Source organism: Coregonus lavaretus (genome assembly GCF_964263955.1).
Source record: "Coregonus lavaretus genome assembly, chromosome: 12".
NCBI lineage: Eukaryota > Metazoa > Chordata > Actinopteri > Salmoniformes > Salmonidae > Coregonus > Coregonus lavaretus.
In genome coordinates, this window is record NC_139999.1 from 40,876,904 (window position 1) to 40,902,330 (window position 25,427).

Below are 25,427 nucleotides of genomic sequence, written 5' to 3' on the forward strand. Positions count from 1 at the left end.
GAGACTTCAGCCGGTTGCTGTGGATCGATACTGATCTGTGCTTCCCCCAGCCAGACCGTTCCATCATACTGTAGTCCCTGAGCCATGGCCACTCTCTGCTCTTCTCTAACACTCTGTCTCAGACATGCTTTATAGCTCTGATGGGTCCTAGGCTATAGCTAATGTGTATACTTAGGTGAAGATTAACAGGGACAGTTCATGCAGCAATGTATCCTTCAGTCATTTAATGACATAGAAATTGCAGGATAGAAGCTGAGATTATACTTTAAAAGATGCAGTTTGTTTACCACTTAAAAAAGACAAAGATGATGTAAAATAAATGCACAAGCACATGTAGTGTGGAGCAGGAGAAGCTGGAGGAGGAGGGAGCAGGTGATACAGAGAAAGGGAAGAAAATACATTTGAAGGTGGGGAAGATGAAGCACACATCTCTCTGACCTTTTTGAAGAGTCTGATGACATCCTCTCCGACGTGTGCCAGGCGGAAGATGACGTTGTTGTTGTAGAGGTCGCTGAGGGTAGCATGGTCTCTGCTCTCTCTCCTTGTCTGGTTCAGAACCAGGTACCAACAGTTCACTGTCGACAGCAGGTTCTGGTCCTTCCTGGAAATAACAGCCGTTGAAATCGGTTAATTTAACCAATATTATTGTTTGCCGTCACTATCGTTTAGCTATTGGAATCTGTAGTTTAGCAGATACTAGTGTGGAAATTAACAGCAGAGAAAGTGAGGTGTTGTTAAATGAAAGCCTGTAGGTGAGATGAAGCTTGGATGTGGAGATGAGATAAACGTTTCACATTCTGTTCATTTCCTTTAGAGGAAAAGAAAGTAGCACACGCTGAAAGAAGGAAACGAAGTCTCACCATCACAGTCAGATAGGCATCTTTGGCTGAGCGCGCACCTCTCCTTATAGAACTTCACACACGGCCAGATAGGTATCTTCTGCTTAGCTTGCTGACTGAAGTAACATTGTGTGAGGGGAGTTATCTTTTATACTATGATCACAATAAAAAGCCTATGTGATAAGGAACCTACAGTCTTATCTACAAACGCATCAATAACCACAGGTTGAGTAATGAACAAGTGACTTAGGATGAGTCTGCACAACAACAACAGCACGCTAACATCCAGTCATATAGCGCTACACCACGGTTAGCCCGTTTCTTTAATGCGATGTAATTGTTATAATGAAAAGATAGTGTATAGGTCGAGGTTCCTCTCCAGAGTTATTACTGACACATCATAATAAATATCAGAGACTTCTAAAGGAGCAGAGTCTCTCCAAGTCAGGGTTGGGGTCAAATCCAATTGAAAGCAGTCAATTCAGGAAGTGATTTGAATTTAAAATGCAATAATAATAATAATAAATAAATATATATATATTTATTTATATATGATTTCTTTTGATTTCCCATGATGTCAAGCGAAGAGGCACTGAGTTTGAAGGTAGGCCTTGAAATACATCCACAGGTCCACCTCCAATTGACTCAAATGATGTCAATTAGCCTATCAGAAGCTTCTAAAGCCATGACATCATTTTCTAGAATTTTCCAAGCTGTTTAAAGGCACAGTGAACTTAGTGTATGTAAACTTCCGACCCACTGGAATTGTGATACAGTGAATTATAAGTGAAATAATCTGTCTGTAAACAATTGTTGGAAAAATTACTTGCCAAAACTATAGTTTGTTAACAAGAAATTTGTGGAGTGGTTGAAAAACAAGTTTTAATGACTCCAACCTAAGTGTATGTAAACTTCCGACTTCAACTGTAGATATTCCATTAAATATCAGCCGTTTCCAGCTACAATAGCCATTTACAACATTAACAATGTCTACACGGTATTCCTGATCAATTTGATGTTATTGTAATGGACAAAAAAATTGCTTTTCTTTCGAAAACAAGGACATTTCTAAGTGACCCCAAACTTTTGAACGGTAGTTCAAAAAGTTGACTCAAGTTTGCCAAAAAGCACCTGGATGATCATCAAGACTCTTGGAAGAACGTTCTATGGACAGATGATTCAAAAGTATAACTTTTTGGACGACATGGTTCCAGTAATGCCTGGCGAAAACCAAACTCTGCATTCCACAGTAAGAACATCATACCAAAGGTCAAGCATGGTGGTGGTGGTGTGATGGTTTGGGGATGCTTTGCTGCCTCAGGACCTGGACGACTTGCCTTAATAGAAGGAACCATGAATTCTGCTCTGTATCAGAGAATTCTACAGGAGAATGTCAGACCATCTGTCTGTGAGCTGAAGCTGAAGCGCAGCTGGGTCATGCAGCAAGACAATGATCCAAAACACACAATCAAGTCTACATGAAAATTGCTAAAAAGCAACAAATTGGAAGTTTTGGAATGGCCTAGTCAAAGGCCAGACCTAATCCCAATTGAGATGTTGTGGCAGGACTTGAAACGAGCAGTTCATGCTTGTTTCATGCATTGTATTCGGCGGACCCCGGCGAAGCACGAGGCTAGCTAACCCACTACTTGGACCAACAAAGCTAGCTAGCTAGCAGGTAGCTACTGGTAACTTTTAGCAACTGTGGTTAGTTGTTTCCAATGTTATTTCACGCTTAAGAGTACCTGTGATTGAGCCAGCTAGCTGCCTACCATTCAGCTGTTTTTCTAACCTCATTATCCGAGGCATTAACGTTAGGTGGTTGGTAGCTGCTGTACTTAATTACAGCTACTGATTGCAGTCTGCCACCCAGACAGCTGGCGTCGGGTAAGTTTGGCTTTATACATAGCTTGGGCTTTGTCGAGTAAGGCTTAAACTATGTATTTAGATTGTAGTTAGGTATTATAGGTAGGCATCGTGGGCTGTATATTATTAGGTATTATAGGTAGGCATCGTGGGCTGTTGTGGGTAGTTGTTGTATGTAGTTATTGTAGGTTACTTTTGTATTCGGCGGTGCCGGGTGTAGCACGAAGCTAGCTAGCTAACTCACCTCCTGGACTAGCTGGCGAGTAGCTATTAGCAACGGTAGCAACTAAATACAATATCCTTTTAGCCAGCTACATTCGTTCGCAGCGACGCCGTTTTTCAAACAAAGTCAACACAGCAGCCATTGCTAGCTAGCCAACACTACCAGCTAGCTGTACTGTAGTAGCTAAATACAATATCTTTGTGCTAGCTAGCCAACGTTTAATTATTGCTGAGTTATGAAAGAACTAGACACAGACACGAATTATCTGTTTAGTGTGTTAACACACTATTGGTAGTTTGTTGTAACCAAGTATTGGTGCTAAACTGTGTGTTATTGGATGCTAGCATGCTAGTTAGCTATGGCGTCATAGTTAGCTAGCTGAATAAAGTAAGTTGAGCCTATTCCTTGAAACATTGAACCGCTGTAGTTTACAACAATTCTAATTTCTAAAGTGGAAGTTGGGAGAGTTTTATTCGGGTGGTTCAGTGAAACAATTATAGTTTCTGAGGTGGAAGTTGGGAGAGTTGTATTTTTTTGGTGAGGGAGGCCCTGCTCTCTCCTTTCCCAGATGTTTAGTTCATTTCATTCCGATCTCCTCTGCATTATTGTAGCCATCTGCTACAGCCTGTCAACTATGCCTCTGCCTATCCCTGTTCTCTCCTCTCCGCACAGGCTACACAAACGCCTCACACCGCGTGGCTGCTGCCTCTCTAACCTGGTGGTCCCTGCACGCACCACACACCTGGAGTTCCAGGTCTCAGGCAGCCTCTGGAACTGCCGTTCTGCTGCCAACAAGGCTGACTTCATCCCAGCCTATGCTACCCTCCAGTCCCTCGACTTCCTGGCGCTGACGGAAACATGGATTACCACTGAAAACACTGCTACTCCTACTGCTCTCTCCTCGTCTGACCATGTGTTCTCGCATACCCCGAGAGCATCTGGTCAGAGGGGTGGTGGCACAGGAATCCTCATCTCTCCCAAGTGGTCATTCTCAATTTTTCCCCTAACCCATCTGTCTATCTCCTCATTTGAATTCCACGCTGTCACAGTCACTAGCCCATTTAAGCTTAATATCCTTGTCATCTATCGTCCTCCAGGTTCCCTTGGAGAGTTCATCAATGAGCTTGACGCCTTGATAAGTTCCTTTCCTGAGGATGGCTCACCCTTCACAGTTTTGGGGGATTTCAACCTCCCTACGTCTACATTTGACTCATTTCTCTCTGCCTCCTTCTTTCCACTCCTCTCCTCTTTTGACCTCACCCTCTCACCGTCCCCCCCTACTCACAAGGCAGGCAATACGCTTGACTTCATCTTTACTAGATGTTGCTCTTCTACTAATCTCACTGCAACTCCCCTCCATGTCTCCGACCACTACTTTGTATCCTTTTCTCTCTCGCTCTCCTCCAACACTACTCACTCTGCCCCTACACAGATGGTAACGCGCCGCCGCAACCTTCGCTCTCTCTCTCCCACTACTCTCTCCTCTTACATCCTATCATCTCTTCCCTCTGCTCAATCCTTCTCCCTCCAATCTCCTGATTCTGCCTCCTCAACCCTCCTCTCCTCCCTTTCTGCATCCTTTGACTCCCTGTGTCCCCTATCCTCCCGGCCGGCTCGGTCCTCCCCTCCAGCTCCGTGGCTTGATGACTCATTGCGAGCTCACAGAACAGAGCTCCGGGCAGCTGAGCGGAAATGGAAGAAAACTAAACTCCCTGCCGACCTGGCATCTTTTCACTCCCTCCTCTCTACATTTTCTTCATCTGTTTCTGCTGCTAAGGCCACTTTCTACCACTCTAAATTCCAAGCATCTGCCTCTAACCCTAGGAAGCTCTTTGCCACATTCTCCTCACTGCTGAATCCTCCCCCCCACCCCCCCCCCCCCTCCTCCCTCTCTGTGGATGACTTCGTCAACCACTTTGAAAAGAAGGTTGACGACATCCGATCCTCGTTTGTTAAGTCTAATGACACTGCTGGTCCTGCTCACACTGCCCTACCCTATGCTTTGACTTCTTTCTCCCCTCTCTCTCCAGATAAAATCTTGCGACTAGTGACTGCAGGCCGCCCAACAACCTGCCCGCTTGACCCCATCCCCTCCTCTCTTCTCCAGACCATCTCCGGTGACCTTCTCCCCTACCTCACCTCGCTGATCAACTCATCCTTGACCGCTGGCTATGTCCCTTCCGTCTTCAAGAGAGCGAGAGTTGCACCCCTTCTCAAAAAACCAACACTCGATCCCACTGATGTCAACAACTACAGACCAGTATCCCTTCTTTATTTTCTTTCCAAAACTATTGAGCGTGCCGTCTTTAGCCAACTCTCTTGCTATCTCTCTCAGAATGACCTTCTTGATCCAAACCAGTCAGGTTTCAGGACTGGTCATTCAACTGAGACTGCTCTTCTCTGTGTCACGGAGGCTCTCCGCACTGCTAAAGCTAACTCTCTCTCCTCTGCTCTTGTCCTTCTAGACCTGTCTGCTGCCTTTGATACTGTGAACCATCAGATCCTCCTCTCCACCCTCTCCGAGCTGGGCATCTCCGGCGCGGCTCACTCCTGGATTGCGTCCTACCTGACCGGTCGCTCCTACCAAGTGGCGTGGCGAGAAGCTGTCTCCGCACCACGTGCTCTCACCACTGGTGTCCCCCAGGGCTCAGTTCTAGGCCCTCTCCTTTTCTCCCTATACACCAAGTCACTTGGCTCTGTCATATCCTCACATGGCCTCTCCTATCATTGCTACGCTGACGATACACAACTAATCTTCTCCTTTCCCCCTTCTGATAACCAGGTGGCGAATCGCATCTCTGCATGTCTGGCAGACATATCAGTATGGATGACGGATCACCACCTCAAGCTGAACCCTGGCAAGACGGAGCTGCTCTTCCTCCCGGGGAAGGACTGCCCGTTCCATGATCTCGCCATCACGGTTGACAACTCCGTTGTGTCCTCCTCCCAGAGTGCGAAGAGCCTTGGCGTGACCCTGGACAACACCCTGTCGTTCTCCGCTAACATCAAGGCGGTGACCCGATCCTGCAGGTTCATGCTCTACAACATTCGGAGAGTACGACCCTGCCTTACACAGGAAGCGGCACAGGTCCTAATCCAGGCACTTGTCATCTCCCGTCTGGATTACTGCAACTCGCTGTTGGCTGGGCTCCCTGCCTGTGCCATTAAACCCCTACAACTCATCCAGAATGCCGCAGCCCGTCTGGTGTTCAACCTTCCCAAGTTCTCTCACGTCACCCCCCTCCTCCGCACACTCCACTGGCTTCCAGTTGAAGCTCGCATCCATTACAAGACCATGGTGCTTGCCTATGGAGCAGTGAGGGGAACGGCACCTCCGTACCTTCAGGCTCTGATCAGTCCCTACACCCAAACGAGGGCATTGCGTTCATCCACCTCTGGCCTGCTGGCTCCCCTTCCTCTGCGGAAGCATAGTTCCCGCTCAGCCCAGTCAAAACTGTTCGCTGCTCTGGCACCCCAATGGTGGAACAAGCTCCCTCACGACGCCAGGACAGCGGAGTCACTCACCACCTTCCGGAGACATTTGAAACCCCACCTCTTTAAGGAATACCTGGGATAGGATAAAGTAATCCTTCTACCCCCCCCCCCAATAAAATAAAATAAAATAAAATGAAAAAATAAAATAAAAATAAATATAAAATATAAAAAAAATAAAGAAACAAAATACAATATGAAAAAAGTATTTAAAAAATATAAAAACAATAAAATAAAATATTTAAAAAATGGTAAAGTGGTTATCCCACTGGCTATAGGGTGAATGCACCAATTTGTAAGTCGCTATGGATAAGAGCGTCTGCTAAATGACGTAAATGTAATGTAAATGAAAACCCACACGTCACTGAGTTAAAGCAGTTCTGCATGGAAGAGTGGGCCAAAATTCCTCCACAGTGACGTGAGAGACTGATCAACAACTACAGGAAGCATTTGGTTGGAGTCATTGCAGCTAAAGGTGGCACAACCAGTTATTGAGTGTAAGGGGGCAATTACTTTTCACACAGGGGAATTGGGTGTTGCATAACTTAGTTTTTGAAATAAATATGTAATTGTTGTGTTATTTGTTCACTTATGTTCCCTTTATCTAATATTAGGTTTTGGTTGAAGATCTGATAACATTCAGTATCACAAAATATGCAAAAGTAGTGAAAATTAGAAAGGGGGCAAATACTTTTTCATAGCACTGTATAATATATATATACACACATAAATAAAAAATAGCGTTTACTTTTCAGTTTATGGAGAAGTGATTGAAAAAACGTTTTTTTTTTTACTTCCTGAATTGACTGCCTTCAATTTCCAATTGATTCCAACCCTGCTCAAAGTCTTTCCCACTCTGGGGGCTCCTGCCTCTCTCTCTTTCCAACCCGACAAGGGAAAAGATGTCAAAACAAAGAATAAAAAGAATAAGGAAAGAAGTTCCTGGCTTGGAGAGTTAAAAGAGACTAGCTTTAATATGTTGCTCCAGGTAGCGTAGGCTACTCCACAGCCCACACCTCTGGGGCTCTCGTCAGCTCCTTCCTTTTTATTCAGCATCCTTTAATAAAATGTCCCCATAGCTTAATATCTGTGGTGGAGGATGTGAATGATTGATCCTGGACATATAGTCAGCTTCCAGGAACTCAATTGGGGCCCGACCCAGCAAGTAGCTCTGCACTGAATCAAAAGTAAACTATCTTGGCAGAATTACAGAGTCTAAGAAGTTCTTATAGAGGTTATATACTGTAAAAGCTGTCTCTGAGCTGTCCATCGCAGATAACAGACCACTACTAGTAGGGGAGCAACACTGCAGTGATCTGCACTGTAGGACAGGACAGTTGGTACTGCACGGAACTAGAGATGGTATAATTAAGCAATAAGGTCCGAGGGGGTGTGGTATATGGCCAATATACCACGGCTAAGGGCTGTTCTTAGGGACGACTCAACACGGAGTGCTAGGACACAGCCCTTAGCCGTGATATATTGACCATATATCACAAACCCCCGGGGTGCCTTATTGCTATTATAAACTGATTACAAACATAATTAGAGCAGTAAAAATATATATTTTGTCATACCCATGGTATAGGGTCTGATATACCACAGCTTTCAGCCAATAAGCATTCAGGGCTCGAACCACCCTGTTTATAATGACCCTTTTCTCCATGCATACATTCTTCTTGAGCAACTTAACTTTTTTCTGTTTGTCGTGTGCCTCTTCTTTTATTGAGTTTGACACTGAAATGAAAACCTGAAAAGATCAAAACTGATAAAAAGGGAAGGAGGGCCACTGAGGGTGAGGAAATAAAAAGAGAGAGAGAGCGAGCGAGCTCTGGAGCGAGGGAGGCATGGATGGAATTATTAAACATGGAGATTCCAGCAGCCAAGTGAGTGCAGCACTCAATGAGTTCTGAATCCCGTCTTTGAAAGACAGAAATAATGATGACCATTTCATGTGAGGATGGTGCAACTGGGACAGTGGGGTGTCGAGAGAGGAGAATAGAGAATAGAGAAGGAGAATAGAGAAGGAGAATAGAGAAAGAGAATGATCAATTTATTCTCTGGTAGCCTACACTGTATCTCATCTATATAGATTCCACTAAAACCAATTGACCATAGAGGAAGCTAGGAGATGCATAGTCAAGTCAAGAGCAAGTGTGCATAAGGATGTGTGTGTCTCTGTGTGTGTCTCTGTGTGTGTCTCTGTGTGTGTGTGTGTGTGTGTCTCTGTGTGTGTGTGTGCCTGTCTATCTGTGTGTCTCTGTGTGTGTGTGTGTGTGTCTCTCTCGCTCTCACTGTGTGTGTGTGTGTGTGTGTGTGTGTGTGTGTGCGCGTGTGTCTCTCTCTCTCTGTGTGTGTGTCTGTCTCTGTGTGTGTGTGTGTTTGTGTGTCTCTGTGTGTGTGTGTGTGTGTGTGTGTGTGTGTGTGTGTGTGTGTCTCTCTCTCTCTCTGTGTTTGTGTGTGTGTGTGTGTGTGTGTGCATAGGCCCACTCACTTGGGAGCCAGGCCCAGCCAATCAGAATTTGTTTTTCCCCCACAAAAGGGCTTTATTACAGACAGATATACTACTCAGTTTCATCAGCTGTCCGGGTGGCTGGTCTCAGACGATCCCGCAGGTGAAGAAGCCGGATGTGGAGGTCCTGGGCTGTGGTTGCGGTTGTAAGGCCGGTTGGACATACTGCCAAATTCTCGAAAACGATGTTAGAGGCGGCTTATGGTAGAGAAATGAACATGAAATGATCTGGCAACAGCTCTGGTGGACATTCCTGCAGTCAGCATGCCAATTGCGCACTCCTTTAAAACTTGAGACATCTGTGGCATTGTGTTATGTGACAAAACTGCACATTTTAGAGTGGCCTTTAATTGTCCCCAGCACAAGGTGCACCTGTGTAATGATCATGCTGCTTAATCAGCTTCTTGATATGCCACACCTGTCAGGTGTATGGATTATCTTGGCAAAGGAAATGCTCACTAACAGGGATGTAAACAAATTTGTGCACAAAATGTGAGAAAAATATGCTTTTTCTGCATATGGAAAATTTCTGGGATCTTTTATTTCAGCTCATGAAACATGGGACCAACACTTTACATGTTGCGTTTATATTTTTGTTCAGTATATATCATTGTTGTTTATTATACAGTCCTATGATACGATAATAGCACAATTACAGGGTTACCAGACAGACAGACAGTACACACACACAACACAACAATACTCACTTAAAGTGCTGATGTTCCCTGGAGGTGCGTATCTTGGCGGAGAAGCGCTCGGCCAGTTTGTCCAGGCCTCTGGAGTACTCCAGCTGCAGCTCTGCCTTGCGGCGGAAGAAGTCCTGCAGGTCCTGCAGAAGCTGTAGCCGGGACTCCGACTGCTGCTCAAGACAACGGAACTGCTCCACCAACTGGTTCCGGATCTCTGCCAATTAGAAAGGAGGAAAGCACACCTTCAAAGAGGGGCAGTGTGAAAAGGTAAACGTGTCTTGCGGTCGTAAGGGCGGGCAGGCAGGCAGGAGGCAAATGATAAAAAACTTGGCAAAGGTACATACAAAACAATGAACAAAAACGAATTTCTCAAAATAAATGTTTAAAAAGTGTGCGTGCGTTGGATCTTGCTGTCCTCTACGTATGGCGAGTGTTCTATGCTTCCTGCTGGGGTGTCACTGTCTATACTGTGTTGTGCTGGGCTCTCCATGCTTGCTGTAGAATACTGTAGCCAAGGTGCTGGCCTGCTCAGGCCAGAGCAGGGTTGTGAGCCAGAAGCTAGCACAGAGAGAGAGAGCAGACTATATCAGCATCACCTCACACTGTGTCAGCCCAGATAGATCACAAGCCTCATTACATTAATCATCTTATAGGGACTCAAGTCACAGTAAGTCACTGTGGCACTGGTGTGGCTCTGCTGACGCGAGCGCTTTGGAGATACATGCGTTCAGTAGCTACACATAGTAGTACATAACTATGGATGATTACTATACAAAAATGTGTTCATATTACATTTTAGTAATTTAGCAGACGCTCTTATCCAGAGCGACTTACAGTTAGTGAATGCATACGTATTTTTATTTTTTTCATACTGGTCCCCGGTGGGAAACAAACCCACATCCCTGCCGGCCAAACCCTCCCCTACCTTGGACGACGCTGGACCAATTGTGCGCCGCCCATGGGTCTCCCGGTTGCGGCCGGCTGCGACAGAGCCTGGACCTCTAGTGGCACAGCTAGCACTGCGATGCAGTGCCTTAGACCACTGCGCCACTCGGGAGTCATATTCCTATTGGTAAACTCTTCAAATATTATAGCGTATAGTATAGGCATGGGTGGTATACCAAAAACACTGTATACCGGGGTATTTGGAAATACCGTTGAAATACCGTTTTTTATACATTTAAATTTTTTAGCTACTTAAGTAAATACCTGCAGTCAACCTGTGAAATACCTTATGAGATAAAGCATATCGGGTTCTTCATTTCACCTGTCACATTATTTTACATTATGAAGCTTACCGTAGTTCCCCAGAACAGTTGAGCCAGTCACGTTTGTTTGTTTGCAAATAGCACAACAGGAGAAAGCGGGAGCAGGTGAGTCCAGCTGTGTATTGACAGGGGTCGCATTTTATATTGAAAGTCAACAGTGTTTTTTTGCTTCAATAGAGTGAACAGGGATATGCAACTATAGTTTTCCTTCACCAAAAATACATTAGCGCAACACAGTCGGCAGAAAATAGCTTCATTTTCATCAGATGACAACAGAAGTGCAACGCTATTTGGCTGGCAGCCACACAAGTAAATGAGCTTACAATGAAAAAGCAATATATATTTCTAATGTTTAACATAGAAAGAATGTAGCCAGCTACATTTCCTAATGTTTTGCTTGAATCTTTCATTTTACAGGAAAAAAGTAGGCTGGCTACACTGAGAAAAGTACCAGAGAAAAGTAGCTACACATCAGTTAGAGCGCTGTCTGCCGATAGAATGACCGTTCGTGAATTCTCATCCGAGTGGAGAAGTGCAACTGAAGCACAGAATGTGTCTGATGTCGAGCAGAAATTACAATAAGAAGCATTTTACATCTGCGTTTACAAAAGGCAGCAAGATATTTCTTATGCATTTTATATTATTTTCCTGCGTGAAAAACACAGAATTTTGCGTTAACCGCGACCCCTCAGTTTAACTTGCTAGTTATCTAAGTAGGTAGCTGAATTAATAAAGTGACGGGGCATCATATTGTGTTGCACTTGCATAATGTCTCTTGTTCACATTCGCTTGTAAATGTCCAAACTCACCAAAAATTACATTCGTTAGCTCCTACCTTTATGAGCTGGATTGCCTGTCAATTAGTTTATTTTCATTTGTGCTCGTTAGCATATTTAGCTAGCAGCCTCCATGGAATGTGCTATTACTTGTGCTAATGTTGGTAACATTCTGGTAACAGACGCCCAATGGGCTTTTTTTGCACCCCCTTGTGTACTAAGCCGGTAATACTGTCTATCCCGGGATGAGAGAAGGACGGTATGATGATATGAAAATCTGGATAGCGCCCAACCCTAGTTTGATATGCTGCTTAAAGATATGACACTTAATCAATGGCGATGTGAGACTGCAAAGGTTTCTACATTCCGTGTTATTTTAGGTTAAATTTAGCCATATGCCATTAACTCATATTTCCACTCAGAAGTATTTTGATTATAATTGCAGAATGCTGACCAAAAACAATTGGCATTTTTCCCCATTCTTAGATTTTGAATTGGAGCAGTGAGTTTCCAAACTTCATAAATACGAACTGCCGAAATCTTGTAATTCAAAGAATGTGTGCCATTTTAGAATGACAAACTTTGTGGTCCCTCGCAGCACAATGCATAGATCTGAGAAGGCTGCCCTGACCTACATCCTATTCTCCATCCTGTCTGCCTAAATCAGCAGACATGCATCTCACATCTAAGGCTCCTACTGCAGCTATGAGCACACACTCAAACAGACACACACAGACAGGCTGACACCCACTCACATGCATGCAGACAGACAGACAGACACACGCAGCTCTGTAAAATCCAATGACCCACTTACAGCGCAGTTAGTAGCACAGTACAACAAACATCCAAACAATCATGTTTAAAAAAAACAGTATTCTAGATTTTAGATTCTGTAGCTGAACAGATGGTCCAAGGCATTTCCATAATGTGGTGGTGAACTGATCTTTTCTCTTGATTCCCTTAACAGAACCAGTCCAACTGATTAAGCAATATTGAGATCATGATTGAACCCCTCCAAGTCTCCAGCATGGGAGCCTTTAGCCATCATGCACTACCCAGCAAACAGACAGGAAGTCTTTAGAAATGTATCAATGAACCAGATTCTACTGCCCCCTGCACATAAAAGGCACTTTTGTTTACTTCTCAATGGGGTTTTTGTATTGATGAATAAAGCAGCACAAAAATAGCAAGAGAGTGTGTGTGTGTGTGTGTGTGTGTGTGTGTGTGTGTGCCTTCTCTTTCTTGGCCGGCTTGTTGGAAATGTATCCCTCATGGTCTCCATGGCTTCCTGGATAAGGGACCCTGGATGCATCTCCACTAGCCTGGCCAGAGTTCCACTTCTGTGTTCCACTTCTGTGTTCCACTGTGTTCCGTTCCCTCCCAGCAGCCCTTGTGTATTAGCATAATGGGCTGGGACAAGGGCAACTTTGAGTATGCGTCTCAAATGGCACCCTATTCCCTATGTAGTGCTTTGGTCAAAAATAGTACACTACATAGGGAACAGGGTGCCATTTGGACCACAACCTGAGTCTCTCAATAAACAATTAATAGCCTGTATGTGCTGCTGAAAGGAGTGTCAATGGAAAGAAATTACAGTCCTGCTGCCAGCCAACCTCGCTAGCCCATGTGTAAAAATAGAGCATCAAACAACATGATTTCCTCTTATTATGTAACCGTAATACTTTCCGCATCCAACTATCCATCAGTTTATGGGTAATTTATAATAAATGAACATCTAAGTGGAAAATCAAATAATGGAGGGTAATCAATGGGTGCATTCCAAACCAGCGGGAGTGGAACATTTTTGGTATCTCAGATTGTTCTGGCAATTCTCACATTGGAACTGCATTGGGAGGAAGGATGTTTAATATGCTTTTTACATTTGTATCACATTATTAAATCATGATGGAATTGGCAATTTTAGGCCCCTTTTAGACCTATACATGTTTCCTGTAAGACCTTATGAACTGGTACAGACAACATCCTGGTGTCATTATACTCCTTATCGTGTTCTCTCAAATATGGAGTATGTCTATATTCTGAAATACAAATTTTATATTAATTTATTCAACATTACAAATATTAATATCTCAAAACTACCCTGTTTGATTGAGCTATTTTTAGGCATATTGTTTGAAACAATATACTTATCAAACACGTCAAATTTCCTGAGTGGGCTCTGTACTTTTAATGATACGACTCATTTTATACATAGAAAACCAATCACAGCCCTCCTTTAGCATTGCATATTCAGCAAGTCATCAGCAGAGTTCCATTTGAATCCATTTTGCCCATTCACTGTGTTGGTGGTGCTCATTAAATGTATCATACCTTCAGAATTAGCAGAGAGCCCACTCTGGAATTTGATGTAATTGTAGAGTATATTGTTCCATACAATATGTCTTAAAATGAACAAAATCAGAAAGGGTAGTTTTGAGATATTAATACTTTTAATTTTGAATAATTTAATGTGAAATGTTTTATTTCACAATCAAGACAACTCAATATTTTAGAGCACACTATAAGGAGTTCAATGATACCAAGATGTTGTTCTGTATCACGTACAGGTCACAGATCATAGGGTCTTCCAGGAGGCAAAAAAATCATACAATTGCCACTGATTTTCTCAAAAATGGTTTGTGATACAAATGTAAAAGGGTATTTCCATCGAAAAGGACCCACGAGCACCAACGTGGATTTCATAGAACCATATCAAATTGGGTGTCAAATGAAAGCTAAGAGTCTATCTTTTTGGGAAATGAAGGCATAAATAAGTGTTTCTAACATGTTCCATCTAAAGAATTTGGTATAAGTAAAGGTTTTGATTTCTGGATAAATAGATGCAAAAGGGGTCTTAGAAAACATCTACCAGAAAAAGTCTTAAAAGGTATCAGAAATACATCAAAACACAATAATGTTGACGTAAAGACACCTGCCAACTAATATCAACACTTACACTGTGTACAAAACATTAAGAACACCTTCCTAATATTGAGATGCACCCAACAAAAATACAAAATATCTATAGCGAAACTATACTGCAACTGAATTGGCTAATGGGAAATCATAATAGTCACAAACCACAGTTGGGTCATCTGCTACTGTCATCCCTTCCACTGACATTCAGTTATGCTCCTGAGTGGCGCAGTGGTCTAAGGCACTGCATCTCAGTGCTTGTCACTACAGACACCCTGGTTCGATTCCAGGCTGTATCACAACCGGCCGTGATTGGGAGTCCCATAGGGTGGCGCACAATTGGCCCAGTGTAGTCCGGGTTTGGCCGGTGTAGGCCGTCATTGTAAATAAGAATTTGTTCTTAACTGACCTGCCTAGTTAAATAAAGGTAAAATAAAAATAAATGTTCAGCTGATAATTGTTTTTGTCTTTCCATCGTCTGGTAGTCAAACCAAGAGGAGTCTGGACAACCCCTCCCTCTCTCGCTCTCTTGATGTTAACGTCTACAGACGGACCGGACTGGACCAAAACTGAACCTATCACAGACATTTGTCTCACAACTTTGGACAGTACTGTATAGTGAGTAGAGCACAGTAGAGTACAGTGCAATACAGTACAGTACTGAGTACGGTACAGTCCAATACAGTAGTACAATACCGTACAGTAAAGTAGAGTATAGTACAGTATATTGTACTGAACTATACTGTACTGAACCCTACTCTACTCTGCTGTGCTGTCTTGTACTGCACTGTACTCTACTGTGCTCTGCTGTGTTGCGCTGTGATGTCTAAACTTGTGAAACATGAGCAGAATGACATTCATATCCTTAATTATGCATTTCTGTGTAGTACAGATCAGGCACCCATGATAATTACGTTACCAGGTGTAAACCCACTTCACTTACTGTAGTTCAATAACCAAAATATATTTTTTCAAACTCAAGGTGCCATGTCATAGCTGATACCCCATTCTTACTGCAGACATCTTCGAATCTTAAATTTGGAGCCTATATTTAACAGAATTTTGGGAAAACGTAGTCACAAACTGAGGCCGATTTTACCGTAATTCCGTTACCAAAGTTTGCACATGCACTCTTCTACTAAATTAAAGTGTAAAAATTGAGTAAAAGCGTAATTATGTTACCGTGGAAATGCCCAAAAAGCATTTCAAACATCCTTCCTCCCAATGAGGTTTCTATGTGAGAATTGCGAGAACAATCTGAGATACCAAAAACATTTTCTGCTCCCGCTGGCATGGGATCGCCCACATAGTGCACTACTTTTGACCAAGGCCCATATAGATAATAGGGTACCATTTAGAGCGTACTCTATGTGAGGATCAAATGACTGTTTGATATTATAATGTGATCAGTGTGATCAAGATAATAGCCTCATGATGTTTGCCTTCCCTTCCTAGAGCCCTAGCTCTAGTTATTTATGGGTCAGTAAAGGCATGGAAGGATGGTACTCTATATGCAGTTTGTGCACGGTTCTCTGGATGCTGCAGGCCTCTACAGCGTTACAGTACGGCCCTAGAAACCCATACAGAATTGATGCACAGGTTGCACACGCTACACACAGCCTACCTACATCTTCGTAGCTACTAAAACTAACACGTTAGTAAACCCGCTACAATACAGGCTCTGTCGTAGCCGGCCACGACCGGGAGACCCATGGGGCGGCGCACAATTTGCCCAGCGTTGTCCAGGGTAGGGGAGGGAATGGCCGGCAGGGATGTAGCTCAGTTGGTAGAGCATGGCGTTTGCAACGCCAGGGTTGTGGGTTCGATTCCCACGGGGGGCCAGTATAAAAAATGTAATGTATGCACTCACTAACTGTAAGTCGCTCTGGATAAGAGCGTCTGCTAAATGACTAAAATGTAAAATGTAAAAATGTAATTATGCAGTACAGTGTATAGTCAGCAAGCAGTTTAGCAGTTACACTGGCGGGCCCCGGTGGCAATAAAGTAATTGACTTCGAAGAGTTCCAGTATTGGATAGCATCCCTCTCTGTTTGAGCCGGTGTTTGAGTAGGCTAAACTAGCTAGCTTAGTGAAAGTGGATTAAAAAATACAACGAAATATAGCTCTTGCTTCTGCTTTATTTTTGAATAAATTAATTTGCTCAAAACTGAACAAACTGTCTTTCTCTCTCTTTGAGTCAACTACTCACCACATTTTATGCAATGCAGTGCTAGCAAGCTGTAGCTTATGCTTTCAGTACTAGATTCATTCTCTGATCCTTTGATTGGGGAGACATGTCAGTTCACGCTGCAAGGTTGGAGGCCGTTCTCCGGAAGTTGTCATAATTACTGTGTAAGTCTATGGAAGGGGGTGAGAACCATGAGCCTCCTAGGTTTTGTATTGAAGTCAACGTATCCAGAGGAGGACGGAAACTAGCTGTCCTCTGGCTACACCATGGTGCTACCCTACAGAGTGCTGTTGAGGCTACTGTAGACCTTCATTGCAAAAGTGTGTTTTAATCAATTATTTGGTGACGTGAATATATTTAGTATAGTTTTGTCTAAAAATAATAACTTTCATGTTTCACTATTTTTATTTTTAGGAAATTCACTGAGGATGGTCCTCCCCTTCCATCTCTGAGGAGCCTCCATTGATCTACAACAACTAGGCCCTAAAATCTGCAGTCTTGTGGGAAAGGTGAATAAATAGCTATATTTTGGTAACACCGACTTTACTTCAAGCCTGCATGTATAATGTATTATAATGTGTTGTTCAAGTGACTTATCATAAACATGTATGGCTCTAGGTTTCTATCTTAGAATTAAACATGTGCTCTGTTTGGTTTAGTGAAGTCAGGCATCACTGTAGTTTAGAGGTGTTTTATTTCTTCATATCTAATTGGTAGCTAATGTGTTTTGCCAAAATGACTCAGATGTTCCAGAGCCCATAGCACAGTCAGTGAGATTTCAATTAGCCCGTCTGCTGTTGAATGCTAGGCCCGGTGTTTGTTTTCATCAATAAAAGCTAAGTCGCTACAGCTCTGGACCCAAATATAAATTACCCCCAGAAGCCAGTTTAAAACCAGAGTGAAATATGAAAGACAATAAAGAAAGCCTCAGAGGGGTATACTACAAAGCAGGATTATGGAGTTAGCCAGCTCACTTGTCTAAATATTCTGATATAACATTTCATTTTATACAAAGATAAGCTTGAAATGGATATGGTCTAATTGATTTAACAAACGAAAAGACATCGAAGGGTGTTTTCACACATAGTTTTGAGCTATAGTTCGAATCAGAGTTATACTATTTGTTACATTGTATTTTTTTCATTTGGTTCAGTTAGTTTCACATTTCCAAATGTCAAACGAACCAAAATTCCTAAACACAACCACGTGTCCATGCAAGTCATTTGTTTATTGGACAAAAATACTCACGATAAATCAATTTATGATTATCATGAAGCATAACTTGCGTATCCCAATCTTCACATGTGACTGATCGGCTTGATTCAGTCCTATGTAGCAAAATTAGAAATTGTGTTTTTTACATTAGATAAAAGTAGTACACTACAGTTGAGGAACAATGGGAAAGTAATTCTGCTTTGAAAGTTGATAAACGTTTGAGAAAATGGTCCTTGAATGTTTTGGTACACCTACTGGAGAGCTCTTCTTTGTCTACACCCATTCAGCATCATTCACACCCTCTTAAGCCTTAGCCCCACTCATCTCTTTAAGGATTCACGTGAGGCCATGTGCTAAACAGAGTGAGTACGGTAGTGTACTAAACAACCAAAGATTTCAAGACTAAAGGCTGGTTTATACTACGTCTATCGACATGTCTGCATACAGTTGTCGCAGTGACATCATGAACATTCTATTGTCGTCCGACATCAAACTTGTCGTTCTAAACAATGTTTTGGTTCATTTCTAGCTTGTTAGCTAGCTAGCTAGCTAACGTTAAGTTAGCTGGCTAGCCAGTTCAAATTATGACCATATCATATAGCTGACAACGTCTTAACTTTAGCTAATTTGTATTCATTATTACAGTAAAAATAAACTCACAACAATATCATTATTTACAAGTTAATGGCGAGCTAATTACAGCAAATAGTTTACAGTTGTGAGTGTGATGAAATAAAAGCACGGCATTCTACTGGAGAATTGTTTAACTTGGACACTGTCTCGTTGGCCTAATTTGACTTTGGTGCAGGTCAGGTTTATTTGTCACATACACAGGATACAGAAGGTGTAAATGGTACAGTGAAATGGTTACTGGCATAGTCTTTTGTTTAGACATATAGCTAGCAAGCTAGCTAAACAATGAACCATAGCTAGATAGCTAACATTAGTCTATAACTAGCAATGCAAATGGCTCTAGCTAGCTAGACTCTCTTACCCGTATACATGGATGGACGCTTCTCCCTCTCTGTCACGGATGCCATGGTTGCCCTTACTTTGAAGATGTAATCCGGAGACAGGTGTTTTATACAACAGCATCCTCACCCACTGAGCACCGACCGACACCAGACGTCCATGGACGTTGAAAAGTAGTTGAAATTTGGTCAGTCCACCCTGGCCTTGATGTTAACGTCTACAGACGGACCGGACTGGACCAAAACTGAACTTATTATAGACGTATGTTTCACAAGTTTGGACAGTACAGTATAGTGAGTAGAGCACAGTAGAGTACAGTGCAATTCAGTACAGTACTGAGTACGGTACTGTACAGTCCAATACAGTAGTACAATACCGTACAGTAAAGAAAAGTAGAGTATAGTACAGTATATTGTACTGCACTGAACTATACTCTACTCTGCTGTGCTGTATTGTACTGCACTGTACTCTACTGTGCTCTGCTGTGTTGCGCTGTGATGTCCAAACTTGTGAAACATGAGCAGAATGACATTCATATCCTTAATTATGCATTTCTGTGTAGTACAGATCAGCCACCCATGATAATTCCGAATAATATTACTACACAGATCATACACATAACGTTAGCTAGCGAGTCAGGCAGCTAACATTAGTTAGCCAGCTATCAGTATGCTTTAACTTTGAATGAAAACGACTTTGACAAAATTAGAAACTTATAATATCTGAAAATGTAGCTAGCTAGACTCTCTTACCCGTATACATGGATGAGCGCTTCTCCCTCTCTGTCACGGATGCCATGGTTGCCCTTAGTTTGAAGATGTAATTCGGATAATTGTTTTTGTCTGTTTTTGAGTGTTAAAACGGTTTGAGTCTGGACAGCCCCTCCCTCTCTTGCTCTCTGCCAGCTCATACTGACACCTAACCATGAGCCCCCTCTCTTTCTATTTACTGTAACCAGCATCCTCACCCACTGAGCACCGACCGACACCAGACGTCCATGGACGTTGAAAAGTAGTTGAAATTTGGTCAGTCCACCCTGGCCTTGATGTTAACGTCTACAGACGGACCGGACTGGACCAAAACTGAACTTATTATAGACGTATGTTTCACAAGTTTGGACAGTACAGTATAGTGAGTAGAGCACAGTAGAGTACAGTGCAATTCAGTACAGTACTGAGTACGGTACTGTACAGTCCAATACAGTAGTACAATACCGTACAGTAAAGAAAAGTAGAGTATAGTACAGTATATTGTACTGCACTGAACTATACTCTACTCTGCTGTGCTGTATTGTACTGCACTGTACTCTACTGTGCTCTGCTGTGTTGCGCTGTGATGTCCAAACTTGTGAAACATGAGCAGAATGACATTCATATCCTTAATTATGCATTTCTGTGTAGTACAGATCAGCCACCCATGATAATTCCGAATAATATTACTACACAGATCATACACATAACGTTAGCTAGCGAGTCAGCCAGCTAACAGTACGCTTTAACTTGCAATGAAAACGACTTTGACAAAATTAGAAACTTATAATATCTGAAAATGTAGCTAGCTAGACTCTCTTACCCGTATACATGGATGGACGCTTCTCCCTCTCTGTCACGGATGCCATGGTTGCCCTTACTTTGAAGATGTAATCCGGAGACAGGTGTTTTATACAACAGCATCCTCACCCACTGAGCACCGACCGACACCAGACGTCCATGGACGTTGAAAAGTAGTTGAAATTTGGTCAGTCCACCCTGGCCTTGATGTTAACGTCTACAGACGGACCGGACTGGACCAAAACTGAACTTATTATAGACGTATGTTTCACAAGTTTGGACAGTACAGTATAGTGAGTAGAGCACAGTAGAGTACAGTGCAATTCAGTACAGTACTGAGTACGGTACTGTACAGTCCAATACAGTAGTACAATACCGTACAGTAAAGAAAAGTAGAGTATAGTACAGTATATTGTACTGCACTGAACTATACTCTACTCTGCTGTGCTGTATTGTACTGCACTGTACTCTACTGTGCTCTGCTGTGTTGCGCTGTGATGTCCAAACTTGTGAAACATGAGCAGAATGACATTCATATCCTTAATTATGCATTTCTGTGTAGTACAGATCAGCCACCCATGATAATTCCGAATAATATTACTACACAGATCATACACATAACGTTAGCTAGCGAGTCAGGCAGCTAACATTAGTTAGCCAGCTATCAGTATGCTTTAACTTTGAATGAAAACGACTTTGACAAAATTAGAAACTTATAATATCTGAAAATGTAGCTAGCTAGACTCTCTTACCCGTATACATGGATGGACGCTTCTCCCTCTCTGTCACGGATGCCATGGTTGCCCTTACTTTGAAGATGTAATCCGGAGACAGGTGTTTTATACAACAGCCTTCTGTGTGTTCTCTTTTTGACTCCCTCTGCATATTTACAAACGCCTGAATTTTCTACATCTCCTTAGCTATCATACTCTGCTTCCACCGGGCATTCCACTGATTTCAAAACTTGGTTCTCCAGAAGGTGGAGAGCATTGGCAACACTTTTGCAGTTCTTTGTGATATCTTTCAAAAAGCCACGTTAGAAAGAATTACCTACACATTCTGAGCAGCTCATGTTATAAACAGAAGCATGCTACATGGCAGACCAATCCAAACTCATCTCTTGGCATGTCCAGCCCATCCATTATCTTCGCCAATCAGGCTAGCGGGAAGGTTCCTGTCTTTTTCCATGGCTAAACCAACTAGGCTCGTAATTTAACACTTTTATTCGTATTTACAGATGGCATACGAGTTTGTTATTAAGGCACATGAAAAGTTCAAATGTTCTAGAAGGCATTTCTGCCCAAAAATGCATTTTTGATTTAAAAAAATATGTTTACGTTGAAATGCCTCTCCTGTGAAGTAGTGACGCACGACATATGTCTAGTTTCCTGAAACAAGTCATATATTACTTTCGCTTTGGTCTTCCAACATGTGGGAGGAAACTGCGCAATAGCCTCTAATGCGACGTGAATAGGTTTATTCAGTGGCCTATATCCCTGGTATAGTCCCCATCTCCACTAATCTGCATAGGATGCACTCATACATTTACATTTCAGTAATTTAGCAAGACTGCACAATAGAGTCATTTATAGTAGTGAGTGCATACAATTTAGCCAGTTATCAGTTGCCGCCTTCATCCGCCTTTCCAGACGTTTGGGAGATGGGACTCCTGTATCCGCCTGGTCAGCCTTTGAGGACTTGTGGCTTTGTAATTGGATTTGTCCATCTCCTAGACTGGCTGCCTGCCAGGTGGGGGCCCTAACCGGGTGCTGTCAGCCGGAGCCAGCTGAGACTCGCATGGGGTAGGGGCGTCACTGAAGTAGCATGCATGGCAGAGCAACAATACCCGCTAAATGTGCTGCTACTCACAGAAAATTTCAGAGATCTCAAATTATGATTTCATCAAATGTTCACAGTCAAACAACCAATAATAATGCGCGACTCTGGTTATTTTCCTGTGTTTGGTTCGGACTGCGTTCTCACTGGCAGCGAACCGCACCACGGTACAAATTTAATCGGACAGAGACCACCCTTTTTGAGCGAACCACGGTGCGTTGTTTAGTGCACTCCCGAAGTGCGGATAGAATATTCACACAAGTCCAAACGAACCGAACTAAGGGGGTAAACGCACCAGAGTTCAGAGAAAAAAAAAGAACGCACCAAACCATTTTAGTGTGAAAGTCCCTTTAGTTTCGCTTAGTTATTTCTGGTTGCTTATCAAAGTTAGCTGGCTAACTCATTGATCCTGCTTTGTGCTGAGAAGTTGGTGGATGTTTACAGTTGTTGTTTCACATCACACACAAAGGCGCACAGGCACACACACAAACTCTACACACACACACAGTTGGATTTGTGTGGATATAGCTGCATGTCTTTTTGTACACAATGCAGGTGCTAGCGAAGCAGGGGTGCTATGGTGTAGAAATACAGCTACAGGACAAATGTGCTAACATATATGGAGGCATTTTCCCCAATTAGGAGGTGATTTCTATCACAATGGCCGTAACCAGTGTCTCTATGAATATATCTATTACTGTAATAGCAGACACCTATTCAGTCAGTTCAGTGTTTGATTCCCCTCTGTAACACTGTCCATTAGGTAGTAGCAGATGCATTTAGAGCGGGTACTATTATTATTATAATGCACCTCTAACTCCCATGATTACTGTATTAGCTAGTCCTTTTCTGTCTGTCTGGGGCTGGTCTCAGCTGTTGTGTTGCAACATATTGCCCTCTGTCTGGTCCCGAACCAACCCTGCTGCCTGTCCAGACTCCTACACAAACCTCAGGTCTGCTTATCTTTCTCTAAGTGAAAATAGTTTGGGCTAGTAATAACCATGCTGCAGCTTGTAGTAAAGCAGGTTCATGATGTCTGTCAGAGGACATGGTTCACCACATCTTTGCAAGTTTGGTGGTTATACCCCCCTGGTCTTGCATCACTGCAGAGTAGAGCAGAGTATAGCCTACTACACAGTGAACGGTCCCAGTGGGTAGCGTGGTAGCCTGGATGGGCCAGTTAGCCCAGTTGGTCTGTGAAGCGAGGGTCAGTGGCAATGTAGTACAAGCCTGTGAAGAGATAGACAGGGCCAGTGGCACTGTCTCTGGGCTTGTCTCTCTCTCTCTCTGCTGTTATCCATGCGTGGCTGGTCACACGCCGCCTAACACAGGCGCACACTCCGACATCAGTTGGCACAAAGCAAGGCAGTGAGGCTGTTTCCTGTGAACGCTTGTCTTGGGTGAGCCGTATTTACTATGGTTTGTCTTTACACACCCTTTGGTTGAATTCACAAATTAATCTCTATGTCTCTCTGTAATCCTCCAATGTCTCTATCTCGCTCTGTGGAAATAAATGGTTTTAATGAGGGCATCAGCATCCAGCCAGTGACAGAAGCAGAGACAGAGATAGAGGTTGACAGGAGGAAAGGGTGCAGACAGACAGACTGGGCTCAGCTATGATGGCCATAACAATCACCTCACATTGATTTCCTATGTCTAGACGTGTCTCGACACAGAATTCTGCCTTCATCTGTAGCTGATTTTTGCAATAAATGTTGTTGTTACCATAGAAGACAAACACAGAGGTGCTGAAGGAGAGAGAAGAAGGGGTGAGGGTGAAAGAATATCACACAGGGTGGGTGGCAGGCTGCAGTATAGGGGTGAGGGGGTTGGGGTAGCATTATTACTAGCCTGGTGCAAGATCTCTTTGTGCTGTCTTGCTAACTGCTATGGTAATTGTCACGCCAAACACCATAGGTGTTTACAAGACAGAAAAAAACTGATCTAGGAACCAGGCTACATTATTGCTTCATGCTTCCAATGAAACCATGAAATCTCATGACAGTGTAAGGTCAAAGCATTTTTTCTTCATGATGAATACTGATTAGCAGAGGGGCGTCAACCAGCCCAGACAGTCATGGAATGCAGATCTACTGCAATACATTTATTTTACGGTGGAGACAGAGAGGAGGAACACAAGCTACACACACACACGCTTCCTAATGCTTCTTCTCCTAGACTGATCAAATGAAACTAAACTGCAATAAAGTCTTCCTCAGTGACTACTGTAAATAGTAGGCTAGTATACCTTCACTTACTAACACATTGTGCACCATACTTCAATGCCACACAGGGACAGACTAGCCATCTGGCATTTCGGGTAAATGCCAGATGGGCTGGTCCATTTTTAGGCCAGTGGACCTGTCTAACTTGGGATTTTTGGGCAAAATTATCATTATCTGGCTAATAATGAGGGCTTCAAGGGGGGGGGGGGGGAATGGGCTGCTGTGGGGACCTCAAGGAAAAAAATGGGCCAGTGTGTTAGAAATGCCAGGGCTGATTTGTGGTCCCAGTCCACCAAAAGCCACATTCATGTTTACGACCCAAGGCATCAACAAGGCAGTTTGTTTCAGTTGGAAAATGTGTTCATGTTTAAAAACAAAATCTTACCCTCCCAATCTGAAATATATTTTGATAAAAACAGATCTACAACACCAATGTTTTATGAGTTACCATGGTTTCTATGTGCGTATCGATGTATGAAAATTGTTTATGCATCATATTAGATCCAACCAAATGAAGCATTTAAGCATAAGACCTAAATGGACTGACTCCGAAAGAGTCTAATGACAGAGGGAGAGAAAATGGCCCATGATCCAGGTCAACCAAACCTCATTCAGTGGGTTTTACTTTCCAGATGAGTAGGAATGGGGGGTAGAAGTGGTAGATGAGGGTAAACGGCAGTGCCTTGCTGCAGTGCATCTAGAGGTTTGTTTAATGGCCTGTGACTGAGTTGTAGTCAAGCTGATCCACTGTGATTCTTTCAAACGCATGCAAATATGTGTATGGATGCAAACCAAGGTCAGCTAACAGATTGCAGCTGGGTTTCACTTCCAACACACCAGAAACTGTTGTTTTCTTAAGT

General features: G+C 43.0%; 1 protein-coding gene across 2 annotated transcripts in view; it reads right to left on the reverse strand.

The window, feature by feature from the left end:
- LOC311138264 (SLIT-ROBO Rho GTPase-activating protein 3-like) overlaps window positions 1–25,427 on the reverse strand; it is an 85,129-nt gene that overhangs the window by 51,438 nt on the left and 8,264 nt on the right. For both annotated transcript variants that reach the window (XM_084172946.1, XM_084172945.1), the window contains exons 2-3: window positions 9,640–9,835; window positions 439–601 (exon numbers count right to left, since the gene is read on the reverse strand). In XM_084172946.1, the coding sequence (XP_084029072.1) occupies window positions 439–601; window positions 9,640–9,835 (359 nt within the window). The remainder of the gene's footprint in view (window positions 1–438; window positions 602–9,639; window positions 9,836–25,427) is intronic.